Here is a 22,803-nt window from a genome sequence, read left to right as displayed (position 1 = left end):
ATTATGTGAACTTTTCCTGCCTATCATCCTTGCATTCATAGCATGAGTACTGGCTTTTTGAACATCCATTCTCCGCCACCAACGTATTAAAAACACACGAGACGCTGCCGATGGGACGAAAGCACAGAAAAGCGTATACAATGCAACACGAAATGAACATAATGCACAAAAAGAAGCACAAATGAGAATGTAAACATCGCTAACTTGCACAAAAATGCGGAAAAAACTGTACTTTTACGCGTAACAAGAAAAAAATCTGCTAGCATTTTTCCGTACCAACTTGGAAATAGAACTGTCCTTGAAGTCGACAAATACAAATACCTTGGCGTTACCCTTAACAATAAGCTTACATGGTCAACTCATATCTGGGATGTTTGCTCAGCTGCGCTAAAAAAATTGTGGTTCATAAAGAGAAAGCTTAAAAACGCGCCTGTAAGGACTAAAATGTTAGCCTACAATGCAATAGTGAGATCGAAGTTAGAGTATGCTTCCGAACTCTGGGACCCGCATACCATGAAAGACACAAAAGAATTTGAGCGATTACAGAGAAAAGCAGTGAGATTTATATACGGGAAATATGCCAGGAAGGATTCGCCGTCCTCAATAATGTTACAAATAGAATACAGACACTCGAAATACGCAGAAAAATTAATCGTCTTGTACTACTGCATAACACTCTTTCTGGAAAAAATAATATGACGCTACCAGCTTCCGTATGTCGGCCTTCTACAAGGAGAACACGACACAGTCATGAGTATTTGCTTGCACCGATCTTCGCGAAAACAAACGCTTACAAGTACAGTTTTTTCCCTCAAACGGTGAACGATTGGAATTCACTTCCCATAAGTGTATTTCAGTCTAACAATTTCATGGCTGCATTGCGAAATCATTTTTGTGCAAGTTAGCGATGTTGACGTTCTCATTTGTGCTTCTTTTTGTGCATTATGTTCATTTCGTGTTGCATTGTATACGCTTTTCTGTGCTTTCTTGTTTGTGATATGCCCCTCCTGCTTGGGCCAAAGTATTGGCCTGCAGTATTACTAAATAAATAACAACCCATTAGGTTGACGTTTTTAATGCAAAGGCACCGCACGCTTTCGTCTCATAGAAAGCGGTGCAGCTGAAACAACTTTCACGAACGCACATGCCGCTGCTGTCGATGCAGTTCGCATGGCTGTGCAGCTAATTTTTTTCCGCACTGCATGAGTGGTAGTGGTAGTCCGACGACGTTGATTCTCGATTCATGGCGATATTTAGACATAAAACGCTTTGCAGCAGTTCGTCGCCCAAAAGGCAGCGTAGCGACTTACTCTGCGCGGTATGCCAGGCTATCATGAATTGGTGCCCCCGCGCCTGTTCCTGCCACCGGCACATACCAAAGAGGAGGAACGGCGCTGCGTGCGCTGCGTTGGAGGCTGTTTTCCTCCTCGCCACGAAAACAGCGTATACGCTAACGCAGACAAACTGATCGAATTAATAGCAAAGCATGTATTATCAATTGAGCAGTTTTTGTTCTTTCTTGGTACTCTTGTAAGTGCGTGTCAGTGTTCAAGTTATTGTTCTTGTTCGTTTGTTTGTTGTTTAAGTGCCATTGGCGATAACCTTGTAAACGATTTTCTTCGTATCCTATCTCTATGTATTAAAATGAAGACAATAGGCTGTTATTATTTACCGTTTAAGACAAATTTACTTTGAAGTATACAAAAAACCAACCGACTGTCATGTTTCCGTTATCACAACATTTATTTCAAAGATTAGGGCGGATATGTCACAGAATTTTGTACGCCTGTGGTCGTCAACTAATGTACTGTATCGGCTACGCAAATTTGCTTTTTGTTCATAGCGAAAGGTTTCTTCAAGGGAAAAACTTCTCAGCTGAAGGGGTACATACGCAAATTTTGGATGCAAACAAACAATATGATTTTTTTAATGGGCCACAGGAGATTCCTTCTAGTAAGCTTGAATCGCAGGCGTTGAGTGCGACAAAATTTAGTATGGTTTTGAGTGTTGTCTGAGGAGTCACTCTGTATTTCCACCCGCATCGAGTGAGGTCGGTGTGCACTTGCCCCAATTATTTAGGCGTCACCGAAACCAGTGGTCATTCACAGGAAGAACCAGTGCTTGTCGGCGACGCTGACGTCATCAGGAAAGTGGTAGTATAGGTTGGCTGGTCGACTTTGACGTCAGGGTGCACTTCGGTGCTGGGCACCTACCGAGACCAAAACTGCCGGTACAAAATCATTTGTAATTCAATATTAACGACGTGAACTCGTATTTTGAGCTCATTTTCATGATCGCTAGGACCATAGGCCTCTTTCAAGGCAAAAAAAAAAAAAAAGAAGAAACGAGCGCCAAAAACTTCAAGTCTGCACCTCTTTATAAGGTCTTGCCTCGAGTGTTCGGTTTATACGAACAAAAAATTCTTTCCTTAGAGTCGAAGTAATGGTTCGGTTTATTAGGGTTTAATGTCCTAAAACGACTAAGGTTGTGAGGAACGCCGTAGTGAAGGGCTCCGGAAATGTCGGCTACCTGAGGTTCTTTAACGCGCACTAACGTGGCACAGTACACGGGCCTCTAGAATTTCGCCTCCATCGAAATTCGACCGCCACGGCCGGGATCGAACCCACGTCTTTCGGGTCAGCAGACGAACGCTGTAACCCTTGAGCAACCACTGCGGGACAGACGAAGTAATGGTTTCTGCCACTTTCGTATAGCACTGAACCACGCAATCCGTGCCTATACCTAAAATACACTCCAGAACAGCGGGCAGTTGCCGCTGGCATGGCTGTTCTGGTGAACCGGCTTTTTCGTGCGGGGGTGCTGTCCGGTCTTGGTCAACTGCTTATCAAGCATCAATCTTGTCTTGCTTCTGTTAACATCTATAGGCTACTCGCAAGCCGCACCGACGCCGGGCCGTTTAAGCCTCTGTCGTTCCTTTGGTCCCTCCTTCTAGCGTAGAGTTGTAAACTGGAGCAGTATTCCTCCAGCACCAATCTATCTTCTCTATGCGTAAATTCCTTAACTTCTTCTGAGACTAAAATAATCTGCACAAGGAGAAGGAAGTACGTTTTGTGGTGCTCTGAAATTGGTAAATATGTCCTGACAGAACGACCATATTGCAGCCACCTACTTGACGTCAGGTCATTCCTAGAACGACGATCGGCGCGAGGGACATGCCACGTTGCGGTGCCTCTGAGGCGCTGCACGCTTAGCGAAAATACCGGTTTGAACATTGCCGAATGTATGCCCTGGTATTCAGCATGCAACACAGTTAAAACAGCGGACAATACGGGTAATGTGGAGGGTATATAGAATGGGCAGTACGACTGTTCTGTTGGTAAAGGCTTGAACCCCTATAATGCTACCTCTGTTGTTAGTTTGTGACATTCATAGACAGATAACAGTGGACAAAGTATAGGGAAGGCCGTGAAATTCTCCCAATAATCTTGGGAGTTAGAAAAGATATCAAATTAAGCCTCAACTGGTGTTCACCTGCCATAATTTCATATTTCGGTGCTGGTTTTCTTGGCAACCTTTCTCGCTTCCAGTTGTCAGTTAGGTCTCGCCCTGCAATCTGCTAAGAATCTATTTTAGCACAGCCGGCAGAATGAGGGCTCCGGTGAGGCTGTGTTCATTGGGCCGAGCTCCGGACCAGAGGACATTTTTCTCCAAGGTTAAGATGTAAGCATTATTTGTAGCTTTTATTGTAACTTGATTGAAGCTGTTTCCGCACTTTATATTTTGCTTAAAATTGCATCACCTTGTTTTACTCATAGGAGACCACCAAACATCACACATGACCGTGATTCTGCGCCCTCTTTTGCTTCTTGCGACCTACATTTCATGACAGGTGGATGCAGGCCATAAACAAGCAGGTAAACATATCAACAATAGAAAGGAAGAGATAAAGGAATTCACAAATAAGATATAAGACCCGAATCGCACGAATGACGAAAACTGTGGCGAGTGGCATAGTCAACCGACCGCTCACTCGGAATTTCGGCCTAGCAAGTGACCTAGCCGAGGTGCCTTTCATTGGACGAAAACGATCCTGGAAGCGTACCGGTGCCCTCCTCCCTTCCATTACACGTACGGCCACCCCGGATTCCTCAGAAAGCGTTTCTTGTCACGCTTCGCTGCGCTCCCGGGGCGGCAGCGGTCGGAGCCAAAGGCAGCATCGCTCTACCCCCCAAGCCACATCAAAATTGAAGCGCGCGTTCGTGGAGTGGACACGTTCTTCTCTGGTGGCCACGTGCCCGATAGCAGCTGCGGGTGAAACGCGCGTTCCGCACTCACTTCAGCGTGGCGGTACCGCGAAGGTGCCGTAGCGTCACATACCCCAACCTCCTCCTAGCGAAGCCTTCTTATCCGGTTCTCATGAAAATGGAGACGCACGGCTTGTTGTTGGTTCCCGGTTGGGAGGAGAAGCGCTGGGCGCACAATGCTCTCTCAAGGCAGCATTGGGACGCCCGCGATAACCGTCTCCAGCGGAGCAGCACGCCCGCGAGCGGATGCGAGAGTTGATCCGCAACGGTTGAGCCCTCGACGGCTCCCCGCCTTGTGTTACGCGCTCGCATGCCTGTTTCCCTCTGAGGGTAGTCTGTGCCTGCGCCTCGGTGCCAGTTTCGTAGCGTGCTCTGTGACGAATGCGCGTGCGCTGGCGCGCGCGCTTCTGCTCGTTGTCCATGGGGCGACCTCCACGTGGCTGCGCTGTCCTCTGGCTGGTGACGATCCTGGAAGCGACCGCCGTCTTCGCCATGGTAATGCCGGGAACCTGCCCGACGCTCAAGGAGAAGGACGAATTTGATCTTAATAGGGTGAGGCATAGTTTGTCATTCGCTTTCAACCTCTGCATTTCTTCACATCCGGCTGAAGTTACAGTGGCAAGGCAGGCTTGCTTCACTCTTTTAAGCATTGAGCTGCCGAGAAGGGGACCTTAAGCGGGACGGGGTGAAATAAAAATTTAGCGTATGTCGAACGGTACGAAGGCTTAGGTCCATGCGCTTTGCTTGTGGTTTTCTGTTAACATTGTAAGAGATTTAGTGGTGGATGACCTCGGGGACTCAGCACAGCAGTGAGCCAAACAGCTACGTTTTTAATAATAGGGGCTGGAGAATTCCCAAGGCGAAGAGAAAGGATGAAAGGAAGTGCAAAGACTTAACGCTGAAGGAACCCATGGATTTGCGAAGTGTCATGACAACATGTCAATGGCAGTGAGGGTCCTACCACTGATATTGTGCTCCCATCATCAGGCGATGCTACAAATTAAGGTTTGAAATTTTGTACCGCACTTTTCTGAGCGATGCATAGCGCTGAAAGGCAATTAGGTGTTCGGCTAGTTGCGAAATCATGTACAAAGCTATATAGTGCAAACAGGCGTAGGTGAGAGAGAACTACACAACACGTCCTGTATCGGCGCTGTTTTTTTGAAGCAATAAATTATTTTAATTTTGACAGTCATTGATAGGAACTTCAGTAGGAGGAGGAAGTTCGGTTTTTGTTTTCGTCTTAAGCTAGCAAGGACACAAGCCTGGCGTTCGTGGCAATAGCGACAGCGCCATGGTAACAATAAAGTAACACTGCAAGAGCGCGGCCCGACTCTCTCAAGCGTGAGTGCACAGACGTTTGCGTCATCACAATAACAAATAAAATAAAACTCAGTGCACTTGTCGAATGAAATCAGCACACAGGATGCTACCGACGTAGCGTGTTCGCTTGCTGGAAGAGACTCTTGAATATAATCGTGAGCACGCGGAGGCCTAGCGGCAGCGTCATGCAAAGCAGCCAAATAAGCAGCGGGCTGAAGCACTAGGAAGTAATGTACGCTTGTGGTTGCATGTGTGAATAATCGGACACTGCGCAAAATGTGCTCTCACTGAGTGTAATGTGTGACGCATGCCCAGGCAAAATCCGCAGCTTGATAAACGCAACTGACCTGACAAACGAGGAGTCCTTAGCAGACTCCCGCAACAAATGCTATCTCTACGGCTCACCACAAGAACTCGTCGCCGCAGTAGGTAAAGCAAAAAACTGAAGTCACCGCATGTGTCCTCTTTTTAGCTTGGGTAGATTAATAAAAGATTCTTTTTGTAATCTGTGTCTAAGGACAATTTTCGCTTCCTCCTCATATAAGGTGTGTCTGAAACAGGCCTAGCACGTTACGTAAGTCAATTCTGTCACGTTGGAGTCTTGATATACCAATCAAATTTGCACGCTTCCCTTGAATTCATCTCAAGGAGATTCTGTGTTCATTATAGGCAATGGGCAAAGAGTTTTGATTGGGGAAATCATGCGATTAAAATGCATTAAAATAGGTGGCTAAAGCTATAGGATTACAGCTACACTGTGCATTATTCATAGAGTATGTGAAGATGACTGGATTTGTTGGCTATCAGAAAACTGTTTATAGACAAGTGCGCACTTGTTACAAACCCTTTATCAATTCGTCTACGCAGTGAACCCCTTCTTGAACGTTATTCACATAAGCTTTCCTATTTTAAGACAAGATTTTGTCCCGCTTTGTGCGATTACATTTCATATTACAGGCTACAGAAAGCATATAGACTGGATATGAGTACATGCGGTAAGCGTGTGTTGAGAATTCGTTTCCTGGGCTCTATAGCGCTCACATACTATGTCCGCATACTCTGACGTTTGCTCTTACTTTTTCACCTTCTTGTATAATTCTGACCTGAAATAATGCAGCATGCTGATTCCTGCGGAAGGACTGGTTCGTATTTGAGACCAATACCAATTTGTTTCTTTACTTGATTATTATTCTCTGTGTGTTTCCTTATTGCAGTTTATGGGGACGTGGTACGAGGTCCTACGAACACCTTTTATTATCGAATACATGGTGAAATGCGTTAGGTTTCACTGTTTAGACAAAGGCGAAGAAAACAGTGTGGGGCTCAAGGTCCTTGGAGAAAGGAACCCGTAAGTTGGACTTCTTTTAAAGCGCTATTTAAGCGTAGGGTATTGCTGAATGACGTATCTTACATTTACGATGCCTCTTTCTTTCAACAGGGTAGCCGCAGTCTTTACAAGCGGCGACAGGTAAGACATGCAGGCGAGAAGTTTGTTGAGGTCATTACTTCTTTTGAACGTCACACGTAATTTTAATCAAAACCGTTACAGATTTAAAGTACACAATAGCAGCATAACAGCTTCTCAAAATCGTGCTCGATGAGCACGCCGAAATAGATTGGTTAGCACAGAGGTGAAGAAAACGTACCAGAACTGTCTTTATCAAGCTATGGGACGGGAGAACAAACAAAAGAGAGAAAACAGGACACACTTAACGTATTGGCTTAGTTCGTCTATAGGAGGAATCCTTTTTTATGTTTAATTTGAACGTTTCTCAAAAATTTACGGAAGACACGTCAGGTAATGCAAGACTGCGATATGTTGCAAAAATGTTGATTTAAATATGTGCAGCAATTTTTGCAAACTATTTATTTTTTTCACGCATGAGCTTTTTCAACTTGTCAGTTAACCTGTTCTATGGTGTTTAGGGCAGACAGCCTTTCCATTGACGGAGAGATCCTCACAAGAGACGCAAACAGTCCATATGGAATCAGGCTCAAAGGCGGTACGTATTTGTGCTTTATAGAAGATGCTGCTTGAACTGCGAGTATAAGCGTTTCGTCTTTTCTGCGTGCACGTTGAAATCGACAATCTAGAAAGATACTGCATGTTCCAGAGATTATCCATCATCTTATTGGGTTCTGGGAGTGAGAGCCCCAAAATGTTTTGCAGAGACACTGAATCGAGCGTTAAATGCGGCTTTGGAATAGCGAACCACGTTTGATGACTGTAATGTTTTGGAAAATATAAGCACCGCGCGATTGGTTAGCTTTAAAAATCTTTGTGTGTTCCAAATCTTTGTAGTTATAATCGAACTGCTGTGATAATGAGCATTCCGAATCAGTGAGGTTAGATTTAAGGCGCATTCTTTTTTCACGTGGCCTGGCTGATTCTCAAAGCATGAACTCTATTCTGCAGCATCGTTCCAGTACTCTTCTCCAATGATGGTTCTTGACTCAGACTACGACACATACGCCGTGCTCTGGGCTTGCGAGAACAACATCATCAGCGGCATCGTCCGGAGAGGTACCCTGCACTGCATTATACGCAAAGCAAAACAGTGCTTTTTATGTTCGGCAAGCGTTGTCGCATGTTCACGTAATCTACTCCGTAGAGCAAGCACCCTAGCGCCACTAATGACCGTGGCAGTTAAGCAGTTAAGCTCCGTGCAGAAACACGTTGGCCCACTACAATGGTGAAATTGGGGTACACTGGCAGTTATCTTATTTAAATGGTTATTGAGCGATCTTGTTCACCAAACAGCATTTTTTTAGCGTGGCAACGTCCTATACTCGCCAAATAATGTTACCTTACTTCTATCGTGTTTTAGGCTATATACATTTCTTTGTCCCTTTATTTTCGACGAAAATGCAGTATAGAACATTTTCGCGCTTCTCAAGGCGTGTATTTACCTTTGAGTTCAGCTTCCGAGGAGCTTAGGACACGAAAATATGCAAATTTTAAGATATCAAAGCGACTGCAACATGAGATGCGTTCTGAAAATCTAGTGTCTGGTTAATAAAGAAAAAGTGCTCAGAGAAAAATGCAGCCACACTGCGCATTTGCGTACCTTAGGTACTGATCCGCAGCCTTTTGCATGAAACAAAATTCCTGAGAGCACATTGTTACTGCAAGAGAAAACGGCTTGTTTGCCTGCTTGTAACTCTTCACTATGAGCTACTTGCTCTAGCTGCTTGGAAATTAACACCACGTGCTCGCCATCCTGTTTACTGCTTTCGTGCAGCCCTGAACGTTCTTTTGAGCAATATTTAAAGCGCGTGGTTGCGTGGCCGGCGCCTCGTGTGGTAGGCATTTTTTAAACTTCATTCGAAGAAAAAAGGGGCTCACTAGATTTTTAAAGCACATTTTTTTGCTGGCAGATTGGAGGGGGAGAGGGGACGCTAGTCCTTTTTAAATGGGGCTCTGCTCATTGTCCTTCCTTACAATACATAGACCAAAGATTGGTTTGGTTTATTGGGGTTTAACGTACCGAGGCAACTCAGGCTATGAGAGACGCCGTAGTGGAGGGCTCCGGAAATTTCGACCACCTGGGGTTCTTTAACGTGCACTGACATCGCACAGCACACGGGCCTCTAGAATTTCGCCTTCATCGAAATTCAGCCGCCGCGGCCGGGGTCCAACCCTATAGACCAAAGAGTGTAAGCCTAACACATGTTGGCCTCATATTTAATAGACCTTGAGGGGTTGCCTACAGCATTTCTTTGATCATTAAAATGACGGTAACGAAGAGTAATGAACACAACTCATTAACTGCTGCTTACGGGCACAAGCGGAGAAGCAACGATGCATTTAATTGCTTTGTGTATCCATTGTTAAACGTTTGCACCGACTAAGCCTCGAGACAAGCCGTTCACAAAAGTCTACTTGTGTAAATGGTGAGATGTGGCAGTTATTCCCCGAAGTGTTGGAATGACGGGCTGATAGCCAGATTTCACGCATAATTTTCAGCGTCTTCCGGTACAATGGCCTCATAGTAATGAATGTACACCTATCTGCTTATTCTGTGAGTACACAACAAATGAGAGGAACTGGGGATGGTATGATACTTTCGAGTAAAATTTGCGCATCAACAGATTGCATGACGACTGTCGTTAACTGCCGTTAACTCTTTGTGTGTCCATCTCTTTTGCAGAAAACATATGGGTTCTTTCGAGGACGCCGGCGCTTAATACAACCATGCAGAACTTGATCATGGACCACTTGAAGAAGCTGACCTACAGTTCTTATTTCCTGATGCCGACAGACCAAAAAACATGCAAAGGCCACCCTGTTCAGAAAGATGCTACACCCAAAGAATCGAAAGACGAATAAAGAACGGAACGTGTACACCTGAAAGATCCATTTTGCTAACGGTTATTTCACTTGGGAGCTTACTGGACAATGCATTATTCGTCTCTCAACAAACAGTATGGAGACGCGACTTAGAAATGATGAGTTTTATGTGGTAATTAATTAAAAAATTTTTACACATGATTGCGTTCTTGCGAGTACATGGACACCTCTCGTTCTCTCAAGCTGGTGAACGGAAATCTGAACATTGCGAGCGAGAAAGCAGGTGGGGCAGTGAGTTGCTGGAGCTGAAAGAAGAAGAGTACAACATTAAAACAGATGTGGTTACGGATGATAGGATGTAATCCGAGTCACTGGGGTGCAGATTAAACCTGTGCAGAAAATGAGCGCAGAATATGGAACGTGAACTACAACCGCCTGCTCAAGCCGACAGTTTTTCTGAAATTCTACTTCGGTGCCAACAGGCTGGTTGTACGTAATGTGCCACGCGGCTCTGAAAACTTGGTGTGTAGGCTGCGATACATTTTTAAAGACAGAAGCCACATCGGTGTGCATCGAACCCGATTCGCTGTCGGATGTTGTTCGTCATGCCCGGCGCATACCTAAGACAGTGAATTGGCCAGGGTTCGATGCATAGCGACCAAATATAATTCTCACAGGCAGTTAAATGAAATAGCCGGAGAGATAGGTAAAGTGTCTCGAAATATTTGTATATAATCTTGAAAAATGACATAAAGCCTTCTCCCTATATCTTAGCCATCGAAGACAACCAAAGTTGCTGTGATACGCCAGCTCACTTTGTTCATTCATTAGGAAGTTTGAATTTTCCTTGCAACAACAATCACTGTAGTCTGCTCATCCTTTTTATTCTATGTAGCCCATTTCCTATTTAAATGCCTTTGGTCCCGAGAGTACAGTAAATAAACTATATACAGGGTGTCCCAGCTAACTTGGACTAAGCTTTATAAAAAAACTAAGCCTTCTTCACAACTGAAACCACGTGAATGTTGTTGCGGTTTACTTAAAGTTACAGCAACATTTTTTCGCTCGTCCTATTTGAATAATTAGTCGAGATAAATAAATTAACTTTTTAAATATTGCTTGAAACGTTCTGGCGTCAATAGGAAAGTTGTGGAGCTCCACAAATATTGTCCAACCCAGGCACTTCCAATGAGATGGACTTAGCGTGACCGTTTTTAGTCGAGAAAAACGAAAGCTCGCGGAGTTTAAAAATACCACGTGACAGCGCGCTCCGTGCGCCCGGATGCGCCGCGATTACAGCGCTCTCATCCGTGCTTTGTAAAAAGCTTCACCCGCTTCGCGCCTTTCGTGCTGCCCAAGACAGGGGTTCGCGTTGTGCTTGGTTCCAAGATAAGCGCCGGTGGGTTCGGGCGGCAGTTGAAAGAAAGCGCGGCTCCTGTTTTTCAGCGTAACTGACACGACGTTATCAGGCATGTTATATGCGTCTTTGCTTGCTGAATCTTGCTCCCAACTCGAACTCGTGAGATTATCATCGTTCCTCCACATGCATTCTGCTAACGTGACAGCGCGATTATCGTCCAAGAAACGGGAGCCGTGCTTTCTTTCAACTGCCGCCCGTACTCACTGGCGCTTATCTTGGAACCAAGCACAACGCGAAGCCCCGTCTTGGGCAGCACGAAAGGCGCGAAGCGAGTGATGCTTTTTACAAAGCACGGATGAGAACGCTGTAATCGCGGCGCATCCGGGCGCGCGGAGCGCGCTGTCACGTGGTATTTTTTAAACTCCGCGGGCTTTCGTTTTTCTCGAATAAAAACGGCCACGCTAAGTCTATCTCGTTGAAAGTGCCTGGGTTGGACAATATTTGTAGAGCTCCACAACTTTCCTATTGACGCCTGAACGTTTCAAGCAATATTTAAAAAGTTAATTTATTTATCTCGAGTAATTATTCATATAGGATTAGCGAAAAAATGGTACTGTAACTTAAGATAAACCCTAACAACATCCACGCGGTTTCAGTTGTGAAGAACACTTAGTTTTTTTATAAATCTTGGTCCAAGTTAGCTGGGACACCCTGTATACTGGCACACTGATTTCAGGCCATGACTCCGGATGTTCGCACTAAAGAAGATAAGGACAGGAACAGAAAGAGTAAGATCTAATCGTGCCCGCGCAAATATTGAAATAAATTCTTTGAAGAGCAGGTAACCAGCAGAAAATGAAATTTTGTTTTGGGGATTCAACCTCAGCACATGCTCAATGGTGCAAGAGAAGAGTGGAGGTCTCCCGCCCCCGTCTCCGTCCTGGAAGCCCACAGCACAGAGCCCTTATCAACATCATCTGTTGCAGTTACCTATCGTACAAGAGGTCGTTGAATGCGAGAATGACAATGACAGAGCCGATATCTTTATACAAGCTATGAAACTGAATCGTGTGCCGAAGTTGTGTTGTGTTGGGTTTAATGGTGCATAGTATTGATGTGACCGTAAGCGTAAGGGCGTAATATGTAGCGAAGCAAGGGCTTCAAAAGAAAAAATAAATGAACAGCTTATATTTATGAAAAATTCAGTCAGTGTGTTCTAGCTGTGGTTCAACCAGCTGGACTGTGTTGGGTTTGGTACTGTTTCGTTTTCACATTCCGACATACGCAAAAAGTTTAGAATGCAAAGTTCCAGTGCTTCTAAAGAGCCCTCGAGTGCGGTAATTTTCATAGATGCAAGTTTGCTGCGAAAGTATTTAAGCCACCCTCAAGACGCAAGTGTACGAAAGGCGAAATGTCCGAGGCAGCAGCGCTGGTTTTGAAAGTCCAACGCCAGGCGTGGTGCGTCTTAAGAGTCACGAATCTAGTGCGACCGAGTTCGCACTGTCGCAGTCACTGACAGCAGCGCGTGCAATTAGGCCGCAGCCATTTTTGGTCCTTTTAGTCTTGATGCCGCGAGTTCGAATCAAGTTGTGGGAAAATTTTAAATCTAAGTTTTCTTAGCAATTAATGCGTCTTTTGCAGCTGGACATGCATCACAATTTCCAGAAAGGCCTATAGAATTGATTTTTACTAAAAACAAACTTGAAAGAAGTTTTCCTCAGTGTCCCTTTAATCAAGTAAATATTAGAACAGTCTGCCAAATGCCATCGCATATTAACAGCTGACGGACATACTTCTGATAAGTCAAGGATGATACACCTGTTTTTCAACAGCCGACCGTATATTGTAATTGTTACACTTGCATCTCAGCCTAGCAGGAGCCAGAAAGCAGCAGAAAAAAAACCAAAGACAAAAAGAAGTACACACAACTCCCTACCTCTGGAGGAAATACGTGAACTTTATTTAGCGATGCGCGCTTACGAACAGACGAGAACTTATGCGCGGCACATCACAATTACATTTGAGTTGAGGCCCGTGCCATACAAACTCATCACGCGCATGGGCTAAAATAAAAGCACAAATTGACTAGCACACCATACCTAGAAACGAGGCCTCGCAAGATGCTTGCAACACTTCCAACATCATGAACTTGTCAGTCGTAAAAGTGGTGTTTACAGTATTTTCACTTCAATCCACTGACCAACTCTGACCAAAAAAAAAGTCTGTAATAAGAACACATTTTAACTTAAACAAAGGAAATGTCGAGCCCTGACTAGTGTTGCATCGGAGGTGAACAGACGCCGTGAGCCTCGGAGGGTCTTGAGGAACTAATAAGTTTGCTCAGTGTTCGCTTTTAGTTTCTTTTGAGATAACTATTCTTCTCAAGAAATCGACATACGTTTTGCATGACGTAGGTACACAAAAAAGTTCTGCTGAAGTGTGCATTCATGAGCACTATACAAAATGCCATTATCCGTTTTCACAACATCACACTCACTGTTACTAAAAATTATTTGCCCAGCCTATATGCATTCACTGGTCTCTTTGGAAGTCTTGATTTATATGGGTCGAAAATGGTTGCTCTCGTAACCTCCACACATGCTACTTAAAGAGAAAAATAAAGACAGAATACATAAGTCGTGCGACAGCTCCGAAGCAGGACTCGTTGGACAACCATGACTCCATTGAAAGAAAAATAATTGGATTTCATTTGATCTAGGCTCACATCTATGCAATGTGTTGTAGGAACATAACAAAGGGAAACGATGCTTTGAACTCCGTCTCATACCCTGAATGTGCATCTTGGGGGTCACCGTCCACGCCTGTAGTAGCCACACTTCCGTTTTACATTGTTCGACACGGGTGATTTGGTTCGCCACGTTCTGGATTCTATGGATACGGTGTCGGTATGTGTTTGTTCTTATATTTTTCTACTTTTAGCTCACCACTGAAGTCTCCAAAGCCAAACAGAACTCAACATTAGACACATGGCAGATTTCCCAAGCTAAAGTCACCACGCCACCACCACCACCATAGCATCCGCTGAGGCACATGAACGCAGGTTAACGACATTTAAATAGTAATGAATATTTTCTTGCATGTTACTCCTGCAGATGCTTATAATGCGGTCACTCTCCCAGATGTGAACGCAAAAGAGCCGATGTTATGGGTGAAAAAATTGCCACTAAGAAAGTAAACGCAATTATGCAAGCAATACTAAACCCCAACGCAAAGATGCCGAATAATTTAGCCTCCGATAGGTTTCGTCATCGGATCTGCCGAAGTCTCATTGGATGCATGGCCACGCTCTACCATCTATAACAGTGAATGACAAGAAACGAATGAATGCTGCCAAAGGAGCTTATAACCGAACTATTATAACGATGACATGGATGACGTTTCGGTTACCACCGTGGGAAGTTATTATGCAAAATCCGAATACTGAATTCTGAGTTCGTACTACGTTCGTTACTCCTCCGTGGGGACATATACACACTGATCTGCCAAAGCATTAGCATAGCAACGACAGCACAGGGAACAGTAGGTAGGGTTTGTGGGCGCCGAATGAACACCAGGAACCTAGAGTTAAAATGGGTCTACAATTTAGCATGAGCTGCTTGTTGCACCCTAAGCTGCTCTGAAGAAAGGTGCAGACTTTAATTCTGCATAAATGATGGTTTCGGTAATCACTAGGAGCGTAGCGCATTTAAGGTTGCAGGTGACAGGGAATCAGCGCAAAAAATGTTCGGTCATACGTGAGGGATAGCAAATGAAGATAATGTTGCCTGGATATGGTGGGCGCTTGGGTGAAATACAAAGGAGGTGCACTTGAGAGCTTCTCGCTCGCTAACTCAACGTTCGGTTTAAGCTTCTGCAGCCGGATGACAGCAGGTCCCGTCGTTAGCCTTGTAGAGGCCAACAAGGCAAAAAAAAAAAAAAGAACTTTGAACGATCCCTTACAAATCACCGCATCTGAGTTCTTTTCGTTTAACGTTAGTCAAATTGTTGATTTTCTAATTTCTGCTTGGTAAAAGCGGTAGAAATTGCTGCACTGAGTCGGTGAATAGCGCTAGAGAGTGACAAGAGTGACAAGTAATTCGCTAATATGCAAATAGTTGTGCCGGTGGTGGCGACTGAACATCAAGTGACATTGATCGCGATTTGGCACTCAAGAAATCTTGTGCGCGTCTCACATCACGTTGCATTTGTGCAGAAATCTTTAGGCTCAAGAATGGTTCCAAACGCGAAGCACAAAAACAGAATGAAATGACGAATTTCGGAAACATGAGCGGGTAAATGATGCGTTTTTCGCGCGACAGCAATAGGCATAAAGGCTTTACACGATCTTGAGTATACTAGCATATAACATTGTGCATTACGGTGTAGCATCCAAACCTTTGGCACACGGTCACTTAATGTTCCGGCAGAGCCCCGAACAGCGACTCTGCGAAAAACCGTGTTCACCGCCAAGTTCAAAGATACAACAGGCGTGTGGCTTCGGCGCGTGTCAAAGAAATCTTCCATGCAAAGTCCGCAAGAGACGTCAGTGGAAGTCCAGCGAGCTTATGAAATACACAGTACGACAATGCAGCCGCAACGTGGACAAGGCAGGAACGGTTCCCCCAGCGCATACAGGCGCCGCGCGGCGTCCGTCACTCATCGATGCTTCTGGTCCTGCGGAACTTGGGGAGGGCCGCTTGGTCTTCCGAGTCCGAGCCGGCCAGGAGAGCTCCGCGTCGGGGCGGCCTGGAGCCGCCGCTCTCGTTCAGCCGCAGGTTGTACCTGAAGCGGGTTCCGGGCCACCACTGGAGGCTCGTACACGACGTGCCTTCAGGGTCGAACGACTGCGAGGGTTGTTTGGCATCGGTTGAGGGGATGCCCCTCGAGGAGGACGAGGAGTGGGAGGTAGAGTTCGATGATAAGGAGATTGGGTACCAGGTGGTCTTGGTGGACGAGGATCCGGAGCCTGATGGACGCGACGACATCTGCGGGTGGGCGCAGGTCGGGCCGTAGTGAGTATGCATCAGACTAGAGCAAGATAAGCGCCACGCATGCACATCCACCACACCCGGAAAGCGAAACCTTGTCTTACGTGTTTGTGTTCCCAGATGTCCGCTGCGTGCGTAGAGAAAGAGTGCATTTTCGTACGTAGAGACTGAGTATACATTTTGTGAACACATCACCAATGTTAAGATCACTCGCGCCAATTGTGTCTGGGCCCCACCAAGCTTATGGATAATCTTAAGTAGAACCAAGGTGCCCTAGGCAAATACCTAACTGGTTGGGTTGTTTAGGTCCAATGAGGTATTAATGTGTCTTCATTATGCACTCAGAGAAAAGGAATTTTGTGAAACGAAAATGTTACGATGCATAGACAGTATAGAACCGACCACTGAAGTACCTGGGTTAGGTTCATGTATGACATCAAGAAAAGAATTAAATGTAAGCAAGAAGCATTTGATAAAACATGGTTTACCCAGTGTACACAATTTTTTCTTGACATTGTTAAGCATAGTGCGCCTGAAGACCGGGCCTTCCTGTGTAGTCCGGCACGGCACCGTCATGGGTCTGATCGGAGGGGACAACATCTTCAGGTTTAAATAGGAGTATTGATTACTGTGCTGAAGTAGTTATCGAAACAAATTCTCCTTCGTCAGAATCGCTGTGGTTTGCTCAAAGCAGCCAACTGGACAGGAGTTCGCCCATTTCTTTTATATCTTAGCGTCCTTCCAGAAATGGTATGAAATGTCGCAGGCTATTTGACCTAGATTTTTATGATTGCATTTTTCTTGCAACAATCACTGCTAAAAAGTTATTGCAACAGTAAACTGGACGAGGTAAACTGATGCAAAAAAACCAACTGAAATAAAATCCAATTGTGATGTGTAATTTATCCACGTTAAAAATTTTCCTCACTGAAGCACTCCATTGTTTTCCAGCAGAGAATCACTTCGTAAATGTTCGACTCTGCGTGTTTAGACAGGCTTTGTTAAGTTATCGAACCTTTCTTTCGAATTTGTCATCACAAATAAGCACGTGAAAGAAGTGCGTTCTGAAAAGGTACCACCGTTCCTTACCGAGCCTTTCACGAAGCTTCCCGTGGAAACGACGCTTCTGAATATCGCTTCCCTCGTTTTCTTGCTCATGAATACGTGACAAATAAATATCCCTAACCCCTGCGAGAGAAAGCATTCTAATATGAACCTTTGAGCACAGTGTATGAAGCAACACTTAATGATGTTGACTTAGCATGGCAAACTAAAATGTTCTGTCCGCGAGTTGTGTCTACTTGTGCGGTTATACTGACTGAAGAAGCACACCACAATGTACTAGCAAAAAAAAAAAAAGCCAAGTTATGCGCTCCATGTGGATCACAAACCTTTAATCACTTGTTAAAAGTGATGCTTGCCCGATACAAGAACCTGAATTATGAAACGGCAAGCAAAGACCTGGTGGCGCGCGCGGCCAGAGAACTTTCCTGACAACTTTAGGCTCAAGAGCTTTGTTTCTTCTTATGCAAAGCGCTATTTACTAAGCAAACTATACAGCCGAGATGACGGTACTGAGTGGTAACGGTGGTGATGTCTACGGCATGCACGTGAACACTGCGGACGGAGTTCGCTTGCTACGTAAAGACGTGTTTGGGCGCCGGACTAACCGGCTGGCACCAGTGCTACCACCCACCAATAATGTTCTTCCTCTTTATTGTCTTCGCTGTGCAACCTTCCCATGTGTACCTGACCTCAAGGCTGACATCGCCAACATGCTGAACGATTCTCTCAAAACGTGGCGCAACGTGTTTTTTCTATTCTCTACAGTCTCCTGAAAGCTCTGCATTCTTTATTACTGCCCACAGTCCGAAACACAGTTTAGAGCCATTTCATATTAATATTTAGCGGGTTCAAAAGCAAGCGAGGCTGCTCACCTGAAGGGAATTGAAGATTGTGAATAAATAAGCCCCAACAGTGTGCAGATTTTCATTTCCAAGCATGAGGAAGCCAAAGAGCCACGTCACGCCCAGAATAGGCAGTAGTATGAACGTTCCTCTGATCCAGTTCCTTGAGAAAAAAAAATAAAGAAGGGAATTAAGCGAGACACTGCCTTTCACACAGGTTTCGACAAACGGCAGCAAGAGTAAAAATCAAAGCACCAATACTCACTGCACTTTCTCTGCAGTTGACTTTTCAACTACGAGGCGCACGTGTGACATCTTCCACAGGACGAGGCAAAGTGCGCCCACATTGAGCTGAAAATAATTGTAACAACGACATACTAGAGCGGCATACTAGAATGACATCCCAGGGCGACAGGCAACACTAAGAATAACATATTGTCCAGAGTACAACATGCGTTTGAGTGCTGAAACAGTGCACATCGGAACTGGGAGAGATGTTTAACTTCACTTCTTAGGACAAAGATGCCGCAGGATTATTGACTGATGGTTTTCTGCATGCCAGTGTACACTAGGCCATGAGGCCTGCGTCAACCTATTAGTGGACGTCTTCGCATCAACTGAGAAAGGCACGTAGCCAGATTTTTTTTTTCGGCAGGGGCGCAAGATAATTTACTATATTGGCGGAGGGGTGTAGTGCTGAGTTGTACGTGGCCAGCAAAAGCACTGCCAGAAGATTGGGGAAAGGGGGCTTCAGATATGCTTTATATCAGGAGAGGGGTGCAGTGAAGGCCACCTCGGGCCCACCTTTGGATACGTTCCAGAACTGAGACTACATTAGGTTCTTTAACAAGTACCGAAATCTCAGTACATAGCGTTTTATATTTTGCCTCATTGAAACGGAGCTACAGCCGCCAGAATTTCAACCAGAGCTGAGCGCTTTATTATGCTACCACTGAAAGATTTAATATGCTACATGACCACTCCTACTCCGCTTATAACCACCAAAAACCAGTTACAACACATTCTACCCTAAAATCTTACGGTGCCCTTGTTTCAGGTCTTTTATAGACCTGCTCAAAGCTGTAGTTTAGCTTCGGGAGGCACAGGTTGATGACCTCTTCGCTCTTCGTAGATGGATGTATATACACTATCAAATACCAGGCCAGCGTAACTGCGATCTCCAGTCATGGGTGACAATATTTCTAACTGGTGTTAGCAACGGCTGGCTATTTTCAAGCCTTATCAGTGCTAGGCTATGCCTGTGCCAGTATCTAATGGCATATTGCAATCGGCAATTAGGTCCAGCTCTCGAAATCCACCGGGGAGCAATGTATCCGTCGCCGGCCAGTCGAAATCGCAGGCCAAGTCACTTGTTGAAACACGCTGTTCGGTATCGCTGAGCCCGAAAAATTGCGCGAGTTCGCCGACCGGAAGAGGCCATTAGACATTAAAATCCTTTGATTACCAGGTTTGAGGAGGAGGAGCAGGAGAGAGACTTTAATGGATAATGGAGAGGTTTGGATTTGATGTCTTGTTTCGGGGCTTTTTTGTTATCGTTTAAATGGTGTCCGTCGAGCTCCCTAATAATCATTAAAGTACGAAGTTTCTGCCCAAAAGATTTCGTAGATCGTGTACAGTACCCACCAGTATAACCGCTGCAACGGGACCGATAAAGCTGTACCGGACGCCCTTTTCTGCGGGAAGCCAACAGCTGGTGGAAAAGACAAGAGAATTTTCAATTAGCAGCAAGGAATCAGTGCGAAAGCTGCATGAATTGTTGATATTTTTTTTGTATTACTGCCGTGATAACACTCACAATTCGATTCTTCCCGAATCATCAACACACATCGTAGCATTGGCGGCATCGGTGGAGTTGCATTTATCTGGGGCATAGTACCGGTATCGACATGCAAATGTGATGCCTGCGATAAGGAGGGGAATACCTGCAAGCACGAAGAAAAATTGTTAGAACAAGAAAAGGCTACTCACCGCTGTTGCTATATAAAAGAAGGCAGAAGTACAGAATTCGAAGACATGCAGTAGCACTTAAAATCTCTTGACAAACACCTTGCTTCACTTGGAAGGACGCTGTTACCCGTACCCTCCACTGAGTGATCAAAGAGTAAGTGGGATGCGTAAGCGCTGATATCATAACAAGTCGATAATGGCGCTTATAGTAGATGTTGTCGTTGTTGAAGGAGGCACTTTTGTTAATATTAATCAGCATTCACTCCGGTGCTCGCAATTTACTTCCTAAGGACACAAAAGTAGTTCTGCATCTAGACGGCACCCGCAGCAGTTGTGGGCACACTTAAAGCTGAAGCAGTTGCTATATGCCGACACATTAACGTGCTCGTTATCGCACAAGCTAACAAACTAATGCAGCAGAGAAAGGCCGATTAGAAAGGGCTAAAAAATATGCACAAAAAAAAGAAGACAGGTCTCGAACGATTTGTTCCAATTAACTTTATTGTTTTTACCAGTGAGAATACTCTGTCCAATTTTTTCCAAAAAGGTTTTTAAACAGCAAACAAAAGTGTAGAGAACCACGACAGAGCTCAAAGCATTCGAGATCCTGCTTATATGACAGATTTTTTGATAACTGAAGCTGAAACGTTTTTGAGAATTCCAGATGATTCAAGGATCTGAATGTACGAGTATGAAGCTCCCAGGTGAAGCATGCCAAATAGTTTTGCGCTAGCATTTAAATCTTGCGTGGTGGTAATAAATTGGTAAATTGGTTTTTGAGGAAAAGAAATGGCGCAGTATCTGTCTCACATATCTCGGTGGACACCTGAACCGCACCGCAAGGGAAGAGAGGAAGGTAGGAGTGAAAGAAGAGAGAAAGAGGTGGCGTAGTGGAGGTCTCCAGAATAATTTCGAACACCTGGGGATCTTTACCGCGCCGATTAAAGATGGAATAATGTTCAGCTTTCTCCTCACAGCTTCGCAGAAGTGTGAAGAAACTAGCGATGACGTCAATGCGGCATAAATTTTATGTTTCCGCTCCCTCCGCCCACGTGCTGCCGTGAGTCGTCCGACACCGCTAAAGAATGTTTCGTGTGCTTTACCTTCAGTGGCGTTGGTTTTCTACATTCAAGAAACCATTTCTTTGCTGTAAACATAGCGCCGCTATACATGACGTCATCACTGTGGCCCTCTGCCCGGAGCTGTGCACTGCGGAGAAGCCTGAACACCTACGCGGCTTCATTTTGCGATTACGTGACCATTTCTAAAGGTAGCACAAAACTACTTCACGCATTTGACCCCTATAAGCTCGCTGAATTCTAAAACCCGTGCAGTTGCCCTGTCGGCACCGCCAATTTTGTTCGATCAAGAAGGCAGTGTCTTGACGCAGATCCTAAGCACAAGTAGGGTTTCAAGATCCAGCGTTCGTTCACCTAATGCAGAATCTCGACATATTTATTTAAGACTGCGCACAATGATACATCAAATTTTGTGCCTACGTGTGCGTCATACTTGAAAAATGCCCTGACAAGGCAGGTGAATTCGCTTACATGGTTCATAGATTCTAGGTTACAGTTTGTTTCATAGCGTTTTGAACGCGAACTGGAAGGGTTAACTATGGAGCTCCCCTGAGCACGCGAACCGTTCCACCGGCGCTCACCGTATCCGGCGAAGTAGTACCTCTCGTAGTAAGTGCGCTTCTGGTTGAACACCTTCCAGAGGAGGACGATGATGTGGCATCCTTCGAGCGCCATCCATCCGAAGGCAGCGAGGAAAAAGAAGTGCAGCAAGAAAGCCACCGCCATGCAGGAAGGCTGCGACACACGTCATGTATGGAAAAACATTCCGTACTGCAGTAGCATCAATTCATGTTGGAAATAACAACCTAGTGGCATGGGGCTGTACACTTCTAGTTCTATGTCTTGTTTTATTAGTCATGCCATAGAATTGAAAACGCTCCAGTGCTCCTTCTGCCAGAAACAATATATCGGGGAAACCGGGCAAACAATGAGTGCCAGATTAAACGGGCACCGGGCTGACACAACACGGAATGAACAGAAGGCAGTGTCGACCCATTTTAATCAACGCCATCACAAATTCGACGAACTCAAATTGTTCATTCTTCAGTCAGGCTTCAAATCGACTAGGGACAGAAAATACAGAGAAGCATTCCTAATCCACAAATTTAAAACACTGCAACCAACAGGGATTAACATGTCTAGAGGAAACCTGGAATCTCTCAGGTACATTCCAGGGTTAGCATAATTTTAAATTAACAAATGTCTTGCACGTGCTCAGACCATTTCCTAGAACCTCGCATAAGTATATTATCTTTTCAGGAGGACACAGGGGCGGGATGGGGGGCACGGGCGTGGAAGTAGACAGGGACAAGGGCTTGTCCCTGTCTGCTTCTATGTCCGGGTCTTTTGTTGCGCCCCTGTGTCCTCCTGAAAAGTTATGAACCAACACGCCCAAATACAAGTACTTCTGAGTATACTATCGCTCTTTGCACCCTTCCCACGTCATATCTTCCACCACATTTCCGGCCTTCTCACCCTCTCCCTTTGTTCACTTTTTTTTCTTTCTCCTAATCCCCTACTAACCAGTTCTCGGAAACCATGACATTCCTGTTACCCCCTCCGCCCCCACCTTCTGGCTTTCTCTGAACTCGGGCCATTCCCCCCCCCCCTGCCTTTTCCTT

General features: G+C 45.2%; 2 protein-coding genes across 4 annotated transcripts in view; one reads left to right on the top strand and one right to left on the bottom strand.

Annotated features, from left to right (window-relative positions):
- The first annotated feature begins 4,670 nt into the window (after positions 1–4,670).
- LOC149342199 (lopap-like) lies at positions 4,671–9,918 on the top strand. The gene is made up of 6 exons (XM_089546764.1): positions 4,671–4,817; positions 6,803–6,936; positions 7,027–7,056; positions 7,515–7,591; positions 8,005–8,112; positions 9,740–9,918. The coding sequence occupies exons 1-6, from the start codon at positions 4,686–4,688 to the stop codon at positions 9,916–9,918; spliced, it is 660 nt and encodes a 219-aa protein (XP_089402890.1). The 5' UTR covers positions 4,671–4,685.
- A 3,258-nt stretch (positions 9,919–13,176) lies between these two features.
- LOC149342198 (uncharacterized) overlaps positions 13,177–22,803 on the bottom strand; it is a 55,566-nt gene continuing 45,939 nt past the window's right edge. For 2 of the 3 annotated variants that reach the window (XM_089544481.1, XM_089544480.1), the window contains exons 22-28: positions 21,763–21,916; positions 19,951–20,077; positions 19,779–19,845; positions 18,400–18,485; positions 18,165–18,297; positions 17,317–17,415; positions 13,177–16,224 (exon numbers count right to left, since the gene is read on the bottom strand). In XM_089544481.1, coding sequence (XP_089400607.1) covers positions 15,892–16,224; positions 17,317–17,415; positions 18,165–18,297; positions 18,400–18,485; positions 19,779–19,845; positions 19,951–20,077; positions 21,763–21,916 — 999 coding nt within the window. In that variant the 3' untranslated portion in view covers positions 13,177–15,891. The remainder of the gene's footprint in view (positions 16,225–17,316; positions 17,416–18,164; positions 18,298–18,399; positions 18,486–19,778; positions 19,846–19,950; positions 20,078–21,762; positions 21,917–22,803) is intronic. The other variant, XM_089544482.1, reaches the window with a different exon arrangement.

This window comes from Amblyomma mixtum, chromosome 5, assembly GCF_055824585.1.
Source record: "Amblyomma mixtum isolate Tamu chromosome 5, ASM5582458v1, whole genome shotgun sequence".
Lineage (NCBI taxonomy): Eukaryota > Metazoa > Arthropoda > Arachnida > Ixodida > Ixodidae > Amblyomma > Amblyomma mixtum.
The sequence above is the reverse complement of the archived record's forward strand: the minus strand, read 5'-3'. Positions and strand labels throughout refer to the sequence as shown.

Bases quoted from the DNA above. Each gene is read 5' to 3' on its own strand.
- LOC149342199 (XM_089546764.1), top strand. From the start codon at position 4,686: ATGGGGCGACCTCCACGTGGCTGCGCTGTCCTCTGGCTGGTGACGATC. The intron at 6,937-7,026 runs GTAAGTTGGACT...TTCTTTCAACAG, and splicing joins GTCCTTGGAGAAAGGAACCC to GGTAGCCGCAGTCTTTACAA. The intron at 7,057-7,514 runs GTAAGACATGCA...TATGGTGTTTAG, and splicing joins GTCTTTACAAGCGGCGACAG to GGCAGACAGCCTTTCCATTG.